We start from the raw sequence: 15,983 nt of genomic DNA on the forward strand, positions 1-15,983 counted from the left end.
TCGACAGTATGTATCAGCTTTGTTGAACACTCCCGGAGGCATCTTGTCACCAGACTGCAGCAACAACAGGTGATTAGGAGTGAGTGGTGACAGGTCATGCGGGTCACATGGCACGTCTGTGATAGGCCTGCCATTTAAAATCGCTTCGACTTCACAAAGGAGGGTATGAAGACATTCATCGTCTAATTTCACAGTTTGCTCTTGCATGATCGAATAAAGAATTTTTCACACAGAACGAATCATTTGTTCCCAAACACCACCATGGTCAGACGCCGCAGGGGTATTGAAGTACCAATCAATTCCCTTTTTAAGAAGTGATGAATGCAGCTTTGTCTGGTTTAGATTGGAAAGTTCTTCTCGGAGTTCTCTCTCACTTCCAACTAGGTTGGTACCATTATCTGATCTGATGAGTTTAGGTCATCCGCGCCGGGTACTCTTACATGGTAAAACATTGTTTCTATATCTCCCGTGACGGCTACCGGTTCTTGGCGAAATCTCAATAGAATTCCTATCAAGTTACTTGTAAGGTCAGGACCTCGTAGAAGCATGTTGTTTAACGACACACCTTGGTAGCTAGCTGCACAGTCGAAAACCACATGTATTTCCCCAGGCTTTCTGGGATAGTATACACCGTGGTGAGGTACATACCACAATTTTCCATCTTGACCTTTAATTTTCTCCGCAGGTACTTTCTCGGCATATCCTTTCTTAGTAATGTCACTCATAAATTTCTTGTAGTCATCACGAAACTTGGGATCATGGAAAAATCTTTTCTTCAGACTATTCAAACGCTGTAGAGCTTGTTTGCTGTTGCCTGGCATCCTAACATCTTCGTTTCTAAATGGCAGCTTAATGTAGTATTGCCCATTTTGCAGATTTATAGATTCTGTTACCATCTCAAAGAATTTCTTATCCTCTTGAGACATTTCTTTCTTATCGTCAGTGGTTTTCTCTGGAAAGTCAAAATTTATACTTTTTCTTACAATGTTATCAAGTTCTTTTAGTTCTTCGGCTTCCTTGGCTACAAGGATCTCTGTTCTCATAGTTTGAAATCGATTTCTGGTTTCTTGTGGGGTTGAGCGTATTACGTTCCAGAATATCCAGCCTAGACGAGTTCTGGTTGCGTGAGGGCTACCTTGTGGACCTGTTCTAATTTCAAATGGAGAATATGGATCTGGAACATTTCCTCCAATGAGCAAGCCTACCTCTGAATCTATATCAGGTATGTTAATGCCTTGCAGGTGAGAGAAATGCGACACGTCAGACGAGGAAGGTATGTGGTTCTTCGTTACTGGTAAGCTATCTTTTGAGTACACGACAGGTAGCGGGAAAGGATTTTCTTCATCTAAATCAAATACTTGAAGTCCTTTGATGGCATAGGAGTACATGGTATGGGACTTTCCCATGGTATCAATTGTGATCTCCATCTTTTTTCCACTACATCCTAACTTCATAATCAAGGACTCTGAGCAAAACGACACTGTACTACCTGGGTCTAAGGAAGCGTAAGTTTCAACAATTTTCAGACTATCTTTCATGGCTACTTTAACTGGGATGATAGCTAAAGTACATTCGCCTGCGCCGGCCTCCTTATACACACCAACACTGTCATCTAAATCTGTGCACGCACTAATTATGTTTTTGTCCTCTTCCTTGTTCACGTGGAGAATAGTTTGATGATTTCCTTCTACATATGGCCGTTTTATCACAGCTTCTACTGATATGTCCATGAACTAGACACCGGAAGCAAACGCCTTTCGAGCGCAGGAATGCTAGTCTATCAACATGGGGCTTAGAAGCTAATTTATCACAAGAGTCTATGGAATGAGAATTCTCGCTACAGTAGATACATGGCTTTTGAACAGCTTTGTTAACTGGCTTGCTTGTGTTGATCGAGTTATTATTTACGTTAATGTTTTGTTTTGTTTGGTCCTCTTGCTTTGTATCTAGGAGGAACAACGTTGGATTTTTTGCTGGGGGGCAGCGATTTATCATCAGTTTGCATGGCTTCCTTACCATACATGGCGTCTATCACTTTCTTGGCTTCTTTCTTTACAAATTCCACAAGGTCGTGAAATTCTATAACTTTCCCAGAACTACGTATGTTCTGAATGCAGCTTCTCCATTGTTCATGATAATTAGAGGGTAGTTTCATGACTAACTTGCGTAAGTTGTCAGGGTATTCAAGAACTCTTACTGCAGATATAGCATGTACAGCATTTTCACATTCTGTAAGGAAGATGGCGTATTCGTCGAGAGCCTTCGCGTTATTGTATTTCACATTCGGCCAATTTAGTGCGCGTTTTACCAAGGCAGTAGCTTCTTCATTTCCATACCTTTTTTCTAATTCTTTACATGCGGCAATGTAACCCCTGCTTGCATCCAAATAGCTATATCCTTTCACAACTCGATATGCTTCTCCGGTAGTAAATTGTTCAAGATAACTCATCCTTTCGTCGTCGTTGTCTGAATTCATAACTATTTTGGTATAGAATTGCCTTTTGAACTTTTGGTATTGAAGCGGATCACCACTAAACTTTTGTATGTCTGGGTTAGGTTTTCGGAGCTGTTGCACAACTGACTTGATCACATTAGAATCTGTGTCCATCTAAATAGTAGTACATTTCCATCCACTGGCACGAATGGCGATGCCTTGGGATTAAGTTTGGTTCTATCAGTTACTTGTACAAATGAATTATCTGTAATGTTAGCATGCTCAAACTCAGAAGGTTTTTCCACAGGAGTCGATGGAAATCGTGTTTCGTTACCAGTTATATTCTGTCCGCTTTCAAAACTGTCAAGAACCTTAGATTTTGCCTCTGAAATATCAATTTGTGTTTGTAGTTCAAGTTCCTCTTCTCTCATTTTGATTTCCAATTTAGCGACTTCTAATCTTTGCTTTTCTTTCAACGCCTTGGCCTTAGCCATAAGATCTGCCTTTCTTTGACTTTCCTGCAGCTTTGCGGAGGATATCGAGCTTGCCAAAGATGAATGGCTGCCTCTTGATATTATGGAACCTTTCCTAGATGAAGCATTACTGATCTGTGCCCATTCTTCACTTTCTCTGGGTAGCTCCAGTTCTCATGAAGTATTGATCTACATATGCTTTTAACTTTAATAGAATATGATCTTGGCCACTACACTCGTCCTTGAATCTGGAACGGTCCGGTTCTTCAAGAAGATCTGCATATTCTTCGCGAACTTCATATTATCAAGGAATTTAAGCTACTTTGCATATGCACAACGAACATTTTCGATAGATTCCTTGGAAAAGTCACACGAGGTCATTGCACTATCAACATGTTGATATTCTTTCTTAAGTTGCTTAAATACATGATCAATCTTTTTAGATTTTATTTCTTTACTACACTGTAACCCCTTTTCAGTCATTTTTCTTGATCTTCTTTCTTCAACACGCTCACTTGTTTCTGTATCTTCTTCACTATCCATGGTTAAATAACAATGTCAATGCTGTTGACAACCAAACACATGTGTTCAAACTGAAGTTCTTTATTCTTGTTCATGAATTGTTTTCTTATTCTTAGGGATCCAAAATACAGATTGACTGAAAGATATAAAATATAAAAGAACTAAATACTGTGTCTGTTTTATATTAATACATTAATAATACTAGAAAATTATATATTCACTATTTTGTAATTACAACATTTACGGTAATTTACGGTACAATCGAGCCAACCATGTGACATATAAAAATGTGTTTTTACATATATATATATATATATATATATATATATATATATATATATATATATATATATAACGTTAAAATCAATAACCCAAGAAACATAAAGGAAGTTTGTTACATAGAAAATCAAAAGATTTATATTAAACGTGGGGATGACATGTATATTTTCGTTACCATTGTTTTAGGCGTTCTTTAATCTTGGTCGTCTGCACATGGTTGGTTGCCATTACGTTAGAATTATCTCCCTTGGCCCATGGTAAAGCAACGGGTGATATATAATCGACAATAAAATTAAACGAAAGCGGAATTTTCCCTCAAATAACTAAAAGTACTCTAGCGAACTTCACAACACAGTTAATTAATTTAAACCCGATTATTTGACCACTACAGATATGTACTCATGATCTTGTTTCGTTTTAAGTTTTGTCTATTGAAATACTGCACACGATATGTGTCTTACTGCCATACGAATCGGTGCTGTAGGTTCGAATCCTGCCAGTTGACACTTTGTGTTTTAAAATGTTATATGTGCTGGGTACACGTTTCTGCTGGTGGACTGTTAGTCCCCGAGTGCCTCGTTGCGATTTAAAAATAACTGTACATTAATACTGATTGTTACAGTAATTTTGAACCGAGTATTTTGCCAGCACGGTTAATTGGGCTTCCAGTTTTTGTAGAAGATCTGGTTGGCCGTGTTGTTATGGTTGCGTGTTGTCAACTGCCATGCGAAACCACTGGCGTAGAAAGCGTTGGGGGGGGGGGGGGGGGGGGGGGGGGGGGGCGTGCCCCCACTTTTCAGATATTTTTATAATAGTGTAAACGTGTGTAAATATAACAGTGCCCCCCCCCCCCCCCACACACACACACACACGTTTTGGCACCTTCGTTCGCCAATGGAAACGGTGCTGTAGGTTCGAAGTCTGCCTATTGACAATTTGTATTTTTTTTAAATATAACTATAACAAACCTATGTCTGTATTAATATAATTGCACACCATGTTATTGATTTTATTGATATATACTGAACCCAAAACGAAAGGCAAATCGGGATTATGGATATTTGTAATTAGGCTTACTTGATTACAACGACTCAGTTCTGTGACACGATACACGGTATACACACAAATAATTGCTTCAATGCTTTCCTTTATCAATTCAGGGAACAGGACAAAATATTTGGCCAAAGAAACAGACACAGGCCCTTCAGAGAATGTGACCCATGATTCGCCAGGTGACAACGAAGCAATCTACGTAAACCAGCGTTAACTCAAATAAAGTTCAATGTCGTGGAATTACAAGGTCATCTGTCTGGTATCTACACAGCAGGGTCGTCCCAGTATGTCCTTTACTTAAATACAGGAACACTAAATAACATAAATTCTAAATAATAATAAGTAAAATATACGTTCGATATTACAGTTTAAGGTTTATTGTATTACTTTTAAATAGTGCAATCCAATATCATATTAAAAAACCCACACAAGAAATGTTTAAAATATAATTTATTACCAATGAAATATGAGATGAGCGTCATACACTGAAATTAAATAGCAGCCTGATAAATAAAACAGTTCGTAGTATTATTGTGGCGTAGTGTTATTGATTACGGTTGCACAGACACTAATGCATTGCTTAATTTGGTATGTTGTCTTAAGGACAGCACACAATAATATTTACACACCAGTGAGATAATCACAATACTATTCCGCGAACAAGCCCTTGTATTGATGTGAATAAAGCCGGAAATAATATGTTTGCAAGAAAACAATATGTATAAAGAAGATCATCCAGTTAACTTCACTGGATAAACATGTAAGAAGGGCAGTCCCAGCACATGTGCTCCGTTTGCCTACGAGATTGATGATAGGACGATTTGGCCAAAAGTCCTCGCACACCTGGATTCTTGTGACTGCACAATATATATGTGTGTGTGTGTGTGTGTGTGTGTGTGTGTGCGTGTGTGCGTGTGTGCGCGTGTGTGTGTGTGTGTTTACATGTATGTGTGGGATGATCTACCTATTAGCAGGGTAAGTAGCCACATGTATAATATATAGTTCCACTATATGACACCTGATGAATGAATGCATTTTTAAAGACCTGTTTAAATTCCTAGTTCATGTTTGAAAGACATCGGACATCGATACTATGATGATTTGTTTTATTGTTTGTTGAAGGAACATATTTAAATTAGAAACAGTCATAGTATTGTGTTACAAAATCATTTTTAATGGATATTTTAAAAATGAACTATGATGTATATAGATTAATAGGTTATCAAATGAACTATGATGTAGATCAATAGGCTTCCAAATGAACTATGATGTAGCCTAATAGGCTTTCAAATGAACTAGATGCAGTCCAATAGGCTTTCAAATGAACTAGATGTAGCCTAATAGGCTTTCAAATGAACTAGATTTAGCCTAATAGGCTTTCAAATGAACTAGACGTACCCTAATAGGCTTTCAAATGAACTAGATGTAGGCTGATATGCTTTCAAATGAACTAGATGTAGGCTAACCTTATGAGATGTGGGACGAAAAACGTCTGTTCCTTAACGACAACACTAGAGGGTCTTGATTTATTAATCGTCGGCTAATAGGATGTCAAAAACAGTTTTGACTAATATGTATTCAAATGAAAGAGTAGGCTAATAGGCTTTCAAATAAACTAGATTTTTAATAGGCTTTTGAACTCAGGGCCTAATACCCTGATCAAAATCCTAGGGGGGGTAGGGGGGGGAGGATGGGGTGGATGGTGGGGACACTACGTTTTTATAAACAAAGTAAATACTATACAAATTAAACCCTGAGATGTGTATGCTATTTTCCGGAGTCAAAACAAAAAAAGTGAGGGTACGGTCCTGTTAATAATAAGGGCTTTTTGATATGCCCCATTCCAGACAGGATAGCACATACCGCGGTCTTAGATATACCAGTCGTCGATAATTGGCTAAAACAAGACACAGCCCAATGTGCCAACCGACGGGGATCGATCCTAAAGTTCGAACCACTAAAATAAATAACTCTTCTACATTTAATTACTCTTAGGTTTTCCCGCACTTTTTATCCACACAGAAATCGTGAAAAAGAAAAAAATACATTGGCTTAAATTACACATAATATAATGTAACCATATCGCCTACATCAACTTCGCTGAGATCTTCTAGGGCTAAAGACATGTCATATTCTTCAAGAGGGGTATCAGCCTCCGAACAATGTGACCTATACCATAGCATGTCATAACGTTGTTAGATTACGTCACGTCCTTCCACCCCTCATGGATAGTACTCCATAAAAAAGCAAAATGACAGCCTATATGGTGTGGGCTGGGGTTTTTTCTTTGTTTGTTGTTGTTTGTTTGTGTGGTTTTTTTGTGGGGTTTTTTAGATTTCAGCGGTAACTGCAAATCACTGTTTTTAATCATTATTCTGTCATTGAGAAGATTTTTTATTTATGTTGATACTTTTCTAAAGCACGGTTATGGTGTAAGGGGGGTAACTCTTATTTGCGTTTCAGCATTAAACATCGAAAGATTGAGTTGCCACTTACATTGTGTTACAGTGTATATATGCAATTTTACTCAATATTAAATTGATCTTGAATTTTATTTTTTTAAAACAGAAAATAGAAAGTCATATTACAAAATTCCACAAAAATTATGGTCGTATACATGATATATTTATTATAAGGTGCAAACATGATACTGCTCGAATAGCCTGCGTTGGATCTTAAGGCCTAAACGTTGTTACCACAAGGTGGAACTACCATGTCAATGTCATTCTGCAGATGTGAGCAGATTTTTAAATTGTTGCCAATGGTGGGGCTAATTAAAAAAAAAAAAAATATGGTGTTATGTTTATATATTGACAACAAATTGTGTAGGCCTACCTTAATTATATTTTATAGGCCTATTATTTTAGAATATTTAATAAAATATGGTTTCAAAGCTTAGTTTGTTACAAATAGTGGTATATGTGTAATAAAATTTATTAAAATAAACAGAGTATTGCAGGGTTGTTGTTTTTCCCCCCAATTTTAAAAACCAGCGGCCTCCCATCCCACACCACCCTCCAAAGAATGGATCATACGTGTTGCTGGTATGTCGGAGAGGGTTATAGATACAATGTGAGTTACGGTATTTATGTATATGTATACGAATACGTAGAAATTTGAGATGAGGGATTGGTGTGCCTCCCACGAGCGCGGATTTCAGCATGTCTTCCTCTCCAGGCTTTCTGCCTGAAAACGACTATAAATGCGCCTACTTAGTGGTTATATGTTTAAATCCTATAATTTCTAAAAAAGTAGGGTAGGTAATTTTACCCTTCGTTCCCTCAGGAGGTAACCCTGATAGAAAAATGACTGAATATTGGTGGTATAGATCCCTCCTATACCTTGTGCGGCGCCTGTCCAGGAATTTTATAGAGGAAGGGGGAGGTTTAGACTGTAGTGAAGAAAGTTTATAAGGGGGTCAAGTAATTCACTACCAGAAAAAAAGAAAAGAGGAGCATTTTCTCGAGTAGGGACCCCCAAACCCACCCTTGCACATGTCCCTTCTTGAATTGTCTGGTGGGAGTGTTTTGGTTGAATTATACATATTCATGGAGAATTGGTTAGAATATAGGGGGAGGGGGGGGATTCAGTTTTTAGCGCATTGAATGGGATCGATCCTTTATCCCATTGTTCTTCAGATGAGCACTCAACCAGCAAGCTGACACAGGATGTTGCTCAGTAGTAGTGCTCGACTGAGGAGCACCCTTGATTTGATGAACTTGGGCGGCTTTCGCCGTCTCAATCCGTACCCATGACTTGTACATCAACGACCGCGGTATGTGTTGTTCTGACAAATGAGAAAGTGCGAATAAAATATCCCTTTCTGTTTTATCAGCAGCAGGAGCAGCCTATATAGCAGTGGCAGGTTTCCTCTTCTCTCTATTGACCAAATGTAAAAATAGCCACAAGGGGGAAGGCGTAAACCGGTGGTACAGCGACCGCGCAGTCGGTCTAGGATCAAACCCGAGCAGTGGGACCATTTTCTCGTGTTGCAACCATTGCTCCACAAGTGGTATAACAAAGGCAATAGTATGTACTATCCTGTTTGTGGGATGTTGTAGCCCATGAAGTAGTAACGGCGAGTTTTTTCTCTCACTATATGTGTGGTCCTTAACCATATGTCTGACACCATATTGTAGTTTAAAATGTGTCAAGTGTTTTGTTAATATTTAAACCCCCCAAATCTTCCTGTCTTTTCAAATAGCAATAGTTAAAATTGTATTGAGGTGTCGTAAAACAAACATTCCTTTCCTTTGCTTTTAACCAGCAATCTAGGCCTGCAGCACTCTCAAGTGGACCCCAGTGTAATTCTCCAAGTCAGCAATGAAATGAATATTTGGGTAACACCCAGACGATATATCTAATGCATGGCGCACACCTACCGATTAATTCCGACTCGACTGTTAAGTCAGCACTAGTCTGAAAATGTGCACCAGCACACACCTACCGATTAACGCCGATGCGACTGTCGAGTGAGCGATAATAGGTAGGTGTGTGCCAAGCATTAAGCTGGCTGTTTAGCGGCTCATGATTGGCACACACCTACCGATTAATGCCGACAACACAGTCACTTTAGTTGGTAGGTGTGTGCAGGACAACCCCAACAAATGTTTCATTTTTTCCCCTGATAAAACTATCGCCGGCTGGTGTGTGCACGTGCACATTTTCAGACTACTGCCAACTTGAGTCGGCATTAATCGGTTGTATACCATTATCAACCAACGTGACACTTTCTCACAAACGGGACAGAGCGGGGAAAAAATTATCAATCTGATTAAAATTATCTCCATTGGTCTATAACTATTACCAGTAGAGCTGATTTCAATCAAATGGGGGGGGGGGGGGGGGGGGGGGGGGACTCCACTTGGGGCTCAAGGTGTATAAAAGAAGTCAGGACTAAACTGAAGTAAGACTTGCAGTACAAAATGTAAGGTCTTTGGTGAAACAGCCTCCTCCATCCAGATACTGATTTCACTATTCCTGAGGACTGGGTGGGTTTTTGTTTGTTTTTTTTTGTTTTAGGGCAGGCGCTTCTCATAAAGAGGAATTTAGAAGAAAACAATGAAATGGATAATGTGGCTTGCTCAGGTCTCCTACAGTCATGGAAATATTTCCTGTCGTGCGTTGGTGAAATCTTGAAAACGAGTCCATTACCTTTACCATGTAACATAATCCACCATTACCATGATGACATGACAACAGTAAGCGATGGGTTCCGATGATCATAGTGCACAGAACTAAATAAAGTTTGCCATAAAGTTTGAAACACTTACGCCTGTTGCTAATATATATCGTCAGCCTCTTAGTATAACAAATAAATTAATTCAAAGATGAAAGAACACGCGACAAATTGATACCAAGTTAGAAACGTTCCGCTGACGAAGGTCATAGCGGGGCTAACAAAAATTCATTTTGTTCTTACTCAAATAATCAATAGAAAATGTATGTCTGTATAAACATTATTTAGGTGGTTTTTTTCAGTTTTCTTAAATGTTCTAAAAATTAGTTAGACAATGATTCTAAGAGGTCAATGATGTGCATATTTTATGCTATCTATTTTTTACTTGATGGCTAATTCCTAGAAAGTGCCTGCCACCCAGGGATCAATCACAGAGCAACCGCGTATCAGTCGAGCGTTTTACTACTTGGCTACATCCCGCCCCAATTCAAAAGACACAATTTGTAAAAACTTTAATTTTAATCAGTAACACTTATTCTGATCCATGCACAATATATAACTGATGATCTTGTCCGTTGGTTTGTTGGTTATTGTTCTGCTTTCTTTGGGTGGTGATTTTTTTTTTTTTTTTTTTTTTTTTTTTTTTTAGTGTGTGTGTGTGTGTGTGTGTGTGTGTGTGTGTGTGTGTTTGTTTGTTGTTGGTAACATGTTGGGGTTTTGTTTTCGTTTCTTTTTTCTTCTTAAATTCACATTCAGTGGTAGAATAAATTCTATGTCTTACAATAATCATACACAGACAGGAATGCCAAACGTGTGTGTGTGTGTGTGGAAACCATCGCAGCTCCTACAAAATGGGGAAAACATGCCCTCCTTGCCCCCTATAAAGGCAAGATATATAAAAATGTGGTGACTCAATCTTTCAATAATATTGCTCCAATATAAATAAGTTATTCCGCTTATATCGAAACTAAATTCGTCACAAATTTGGTGAAAAATTTCATCAAACTGCGTAGTGAAACGAAACACAAAATACGCAAATCATTGCACAATACCAAAGGCTATTCCACAACCGATAACACTGCAAAGGAGCGGCGGGGAATTTTAAATAATGGTTTAAATTAAAACGGTGCATACTTGTTCAAGGGTAATGACGTCACACAAACTTGGGGTTCAACGAATAGTAGCGACCGCCAAGCAAAGGGCCGCAACTCTAAACGCTTTTTATCATGTCGCCAAAAACGCGACCCCGAATACCTACATGTCGATTACGGCTTTACACTCATTAACGGCCGACTTAATCGTTAAAAATCGGTAGTGTTCGTAAACTAGAATGATGAATAAATTGGTTTACGTGAGTCTAGCATCTTAGTTGCAAATTAAAAGTGGTAAAATGATTTTTCCAAATATAGGTTATCAATTTGTAACCCTTTATCAGCCATAAACTCCATTTATATGTATATGTTATTATGTGCAGTATTTTAAAGAACCGATTTATGTCACTAACATAAATATAAACCACCGTAAGTAAAAGAATTGATTTATTAAAGTAATTAGGATTGACCGGGATTTTTATACCAAGGGACATAACTTTTGAATTTCTCGCCACTAATTTTAAATTGTTTCGTTCATAGCGCACACAGAATCTCAAACTTGCATACATATTCCAATTATAAACAAGACTGATTGATGCCAAAAATAAAATAAATAAATTGCAAACAAGATTTAATAAGCATAAATCATTTCCAGTCTAGATTTTGCCTAATATTTGACTAAATACAGTTATGGGCCAAAGGTTTTCAGTGTCACAGTGGTAAACCAAAAGTATAAATGTAATACATAAACATGACAATTTGGTATATTTACAATGTGAAAATGAAAGACAAGTATGTACTTAAACTATACATTAAAAAAAGGTATTGCAATTTGTTCACATATGAATATTTATAGTTCACATTTATTTACCTGTAAATTAATTTTCACCGACAGCCCATAATTACTCCATACTAACGTCTCAATGCTTTCTTTATGTCATATTAAAAATACTCTACACCAAATAATTGGTTCCCTACCCTGGGTTTCTGCTAGAGGGTACGCAGGTAGAGGGTACAATTACATGCATGTACTAAAAAATCTCGGAAATTAATGGATATGTTTTGTTTTAATTTTTTGATAAATTATAGTAAGATAATTGCTGTTTAAAATTTGTAAAATTGCATTAAATAAAATGGTCCAATAAAACATTTCAAATTCATAACTACCCAATATATGCCTTTGAATATATTTTGTTTTTATTACGTAACCTCGAATTATGTTCTGGCAGAGAGCCTGCTATATTTGACAGCGGTTAAAACAATTGGTCGTCTAATTTTCGACTGTTACCATAAAGTAATATACTTAATCACTTTTGGCATCTAGCAATTTAAAGCAAATTTTACAATAGTTAGCACTTGGAATAAGCTTCATATATTATTTTGTTTTGTTTTACCTGTAATATATTTTACCTGTAATATATTTTCACCAGGACTTCCTTCTTCCTCCATGAATGATTAAAGAAAATAACACTGGATATATTGTAGTTGTTTTTGTTTCATTCCAATATATAATAACAACTGTGTTTTATGTCAGTATGTGGAGCAAACTAGCTGATACAGTTGGTTTGAAATCATGATTACAAAATCCTAAAGATAAAAGGAACTGGCTCCTAACGTCAGCCTCTACATATTGTCCACATCTGTACCGGCCTGTAGGAACGATATTTGAAGTGTGTGTGTGGGGGGGGGGGGGGGGGGGGGGGTATACAGTCTAGTGAGGGATACAAACTAGATTTTAATTTTTATATCATCTTTATTTATGTGGAGTAGTGAAAATTTTAAACATACATTTTTGTCCTCAAGTGTGGGATGGAAAACAAGCCCCTAGGCCCGCCCCTCACACACCCACCCCACCCCACCCCATCCCAGTTCCTACGGGCCTGATGTATTTTATATTAATAAATACAAAGACTACACAATGATATTGTCTACAGGACATATCAGGTGATTGTCAGCATGTGACAACATTATAATATTTTCCAACATTTCTGTGTTTCTGTGCCCGGCTGTTGACCGTTTTGGCAGACGGGTAACACATTTGCTTAATAATAAAAAATACACAGTTTAACCAAACACATTAAAACTTGGAGGATAACTAGCTAAGATAACACAGAAAAGTGTGCTAATTTTAGTTTTTTGTTAAAGTATTATATTTTGCTTTGGTGAGGAGGGGACGCTTTTTAGCAAATTTGCGAAATTGGCCTCTGGAATATCCATTGACGTGTCATGTTTACATCTATGCTGGACAAGATTTATGATGAAATGTTATTACATTTTGTGTGTTTTTCTTCTAATTAGGTCCATTTGCTTCAGTTTACATTATAAAAGTCATAAAAAAGTATGTTAAAAAAAATGCTTGTTGTATGCTACGAATAGTGAAGTACACCAGTACCAAGTTCAATCGTTAAACGTTTCGCTAACGTTAGAGAACTATTTGAGTGGTTCCCCCGTGGCCATTTGATTTACCGTGAAGCGCATAAACCAGCCTAGCGGACATTTTTTTCTGCTCGGTGTGGCTGAACTCGGACCAGATTATTGTATTTCATTGGTCAGAACACACTGATGAGTTCGAACCATTGTCTGCTAAGAAATGTAAATTGTAGTCCGTCTGTCTACTGGTTTTAATTTAGTCATGTATAAGCGACATTTATTACCCCAGCGGTCACTCATAACAGGGAAAATAAAAATCATAATTTCATGCATTGGTCTAACGAACAATACTATTGGACAATTTGACGCTTATAAACCAATGACTTTGTCGGTACTAAATATGACGTCATCACGATTTGACAAACACACAAAATGACGTCATGTAGTTTAAAGAGTTTGCCTTTACGGGTCTCTGTTTTTGGTGTTAAATTAATAACAAAATATCATTTTAATGCAATTCATTATAAATTTGGAAGCAGAATAAAGAGAACTTGTGTTTTTAAAAATTATCTATGAACGTGATTAAATTACAACGTTATAGTAATTCTCAGAACAGTGCGTAAAGTGGTTTACATCGTTCCTATACAGGTTGGCCTTCGTGCATGTGCGTCGAAATTAAAGGCTTTTAGAGAAAAATAGCTGAGGTAATAAATAGAATAACAAACTCGGTACCAGTTATTATGAAATGTATGTCCCTCGTGAAATAATTTAGATTTGTCACTCGCTAAAGCTACTGAAAATTATTTCACTCGGGACATAAATTTGATAATAACTGGTAACTCGTTTATTATCCTCTATGCAAAGTCCGAACCACGTTGTTAACAAGTACAATAAATTACTCTCCTACAATTAATTAACATTAGATTCTCTCTAGTCCGAAGGGCTGTAGTAAGTTTGGTTAAAAAATAGTAGTGAGTTAATGTGTCCCGTGCACTAGATTCTCCCCACACTTTGTCCAAACACATATTATTGTGGGAACATCCATTAAAATGACACAGATTTCACTCGCTTGATTACAACTATGTCACCTAAATTGACTTCGCTGAGATCTAGAACAAAACATAGGCTGCCATTTAATGAGTTTGCGTTTTATGGAATGCTCTTCAAGAGGGGTGTTAGATTAATTACGTCACATAATTTGAGGGCTTCCGCCCTTTTTCAGGAGTATTCCATAAACGAAACAAAATGGCAGATGGTGAATAAACTGCATGTGTTTTGTTTATAGGAGATACAGGAGATATGGGCTTCGTTCAAATAGACAGACCAGAAAAACGTCCGCTAGACTGGTTTATGCGCTTCGCGTTAAACCAAATGGCCATTTCGGGAACCAATCAAATAGTATATATTCAATCTGTCTACTTATTTAGTGTACGGTTTGGGCTGGAAAGCTGAACAAAAATGTGCTAAATAGAGGGAAGCAACTCGCCGTGCACATTAAGAACAATATTGGCTCAATGTGCGCCGTGCCCTAATTCGGTACATATCTCATTTAAGAAATTTCCCTGATATCAAATTTTTCATTTACCTTCCAAACACTGAAACATATTGTTGAAACACTGCCTGTAGTTACAACGTAATACATTCGTGTGTAACACAACGCTCATTTGTCAATTTACTTCCCTGCTACCAGAGTGAGTGAGTAACTCGTTTAACGTGTGCATATACCACGAAGGTTTCGCACACGCCCAACTCGGGTTTAATCTCTGAGATTGCCACTGTGGCCAGTGACTAAGTCCGGACCAGAAGGGGAGGGGTAAGTTTGAGGTGGGCGGAATTTGAAATAGGAATTTAGTATTTAGGTCAAAAACCTAAAGCCAAAATGAGATAGCTGATCCATCCTAACATGTCTGGCCAAAAAAGTTAGTCCAAAAATAAAATTAGAATGCCCGGCCAAAAAAGGTTTTAAGGTGATTTGAGCAATTTAGACGGGCATCCAAAAATAAAATGCGTCGGACTGTTTACAAAAAAAATAAACATAAAATTTCGAAGGGCAGCCAAAAATATTTAAAATCCGACTATTACCTGGAGGCGAAGGTTCTTGAAAGGTTGTCGGCGGAACTCATGACCAGTGGGCTGGCTGGTGGTGCTGAGATTACCAAATATCCAGTCTCCATCGGAGCTGGTGCTGGTTTAGAAGGGACCGCCGCTGTCAGTAGAGCTAACAGTTTTGGTTCCCCTTAGCCGCTTCTGGCGTTAAACCAAATGGCCATTTCGGGAACCAATCAAATAGTATATATTCAATCTGTCTACTTATTTAGTGTACGGTTTGGGCTGGAAAGCTGAACAAAAATGTGCTAAATAGAGGGAAGCAACTCGCCGTGCACATTAAGAACAATATTGGCTCAATGTGCGCCGTGCCCTAATTCGGTACATATCTCATTTAAGAAATTTCCCTGATATCAAATTTTTCATTTACCTTCCAAACACTGAAACATATTGTTGAAACACTGCCTGTAGTTACAACGTAATACATTCGTGTGTAACACAACGCTCATTTGTCAATTTACTTCCCTGCTACCAGA

General features: G+C 37.7%; 1 protein-coding gene across 1 annotated transcript; it reads right to left on the bottom strand.

The window, feature by feature from the left end:
- Positions 1-380: 380 nt before the first annotated feature.
- LOC121386089 lies at positions 381-1,730 on the bottom strand. Its single transcript, XM_041516888.1, has one exon. It carries the CDS (start codon positions 1,728-1,730, stop codon positions 381-383), a length of 1,350 nt encoding a protein of 449 aa, XP_041372822.1.
- Between the last annotated feature and the right edge of the window lie 14,253 nt (positions 1,731-15,983).

Source organism: Gigantopelta aegis, chromosome 12 (assembly GCF_016097555.1).
Source record: "Gigantopelta aegis isolate Gae_Host chromosome 12, Gae_host_genome, whole genome shotgun sequence".
Lineage (NCBI taxonomy): Eukaryota > Metazoa > Mollusca > Gastropoda > Neomphalida > Peltospiridae > Gigantopelta > Gigantopelta aegis.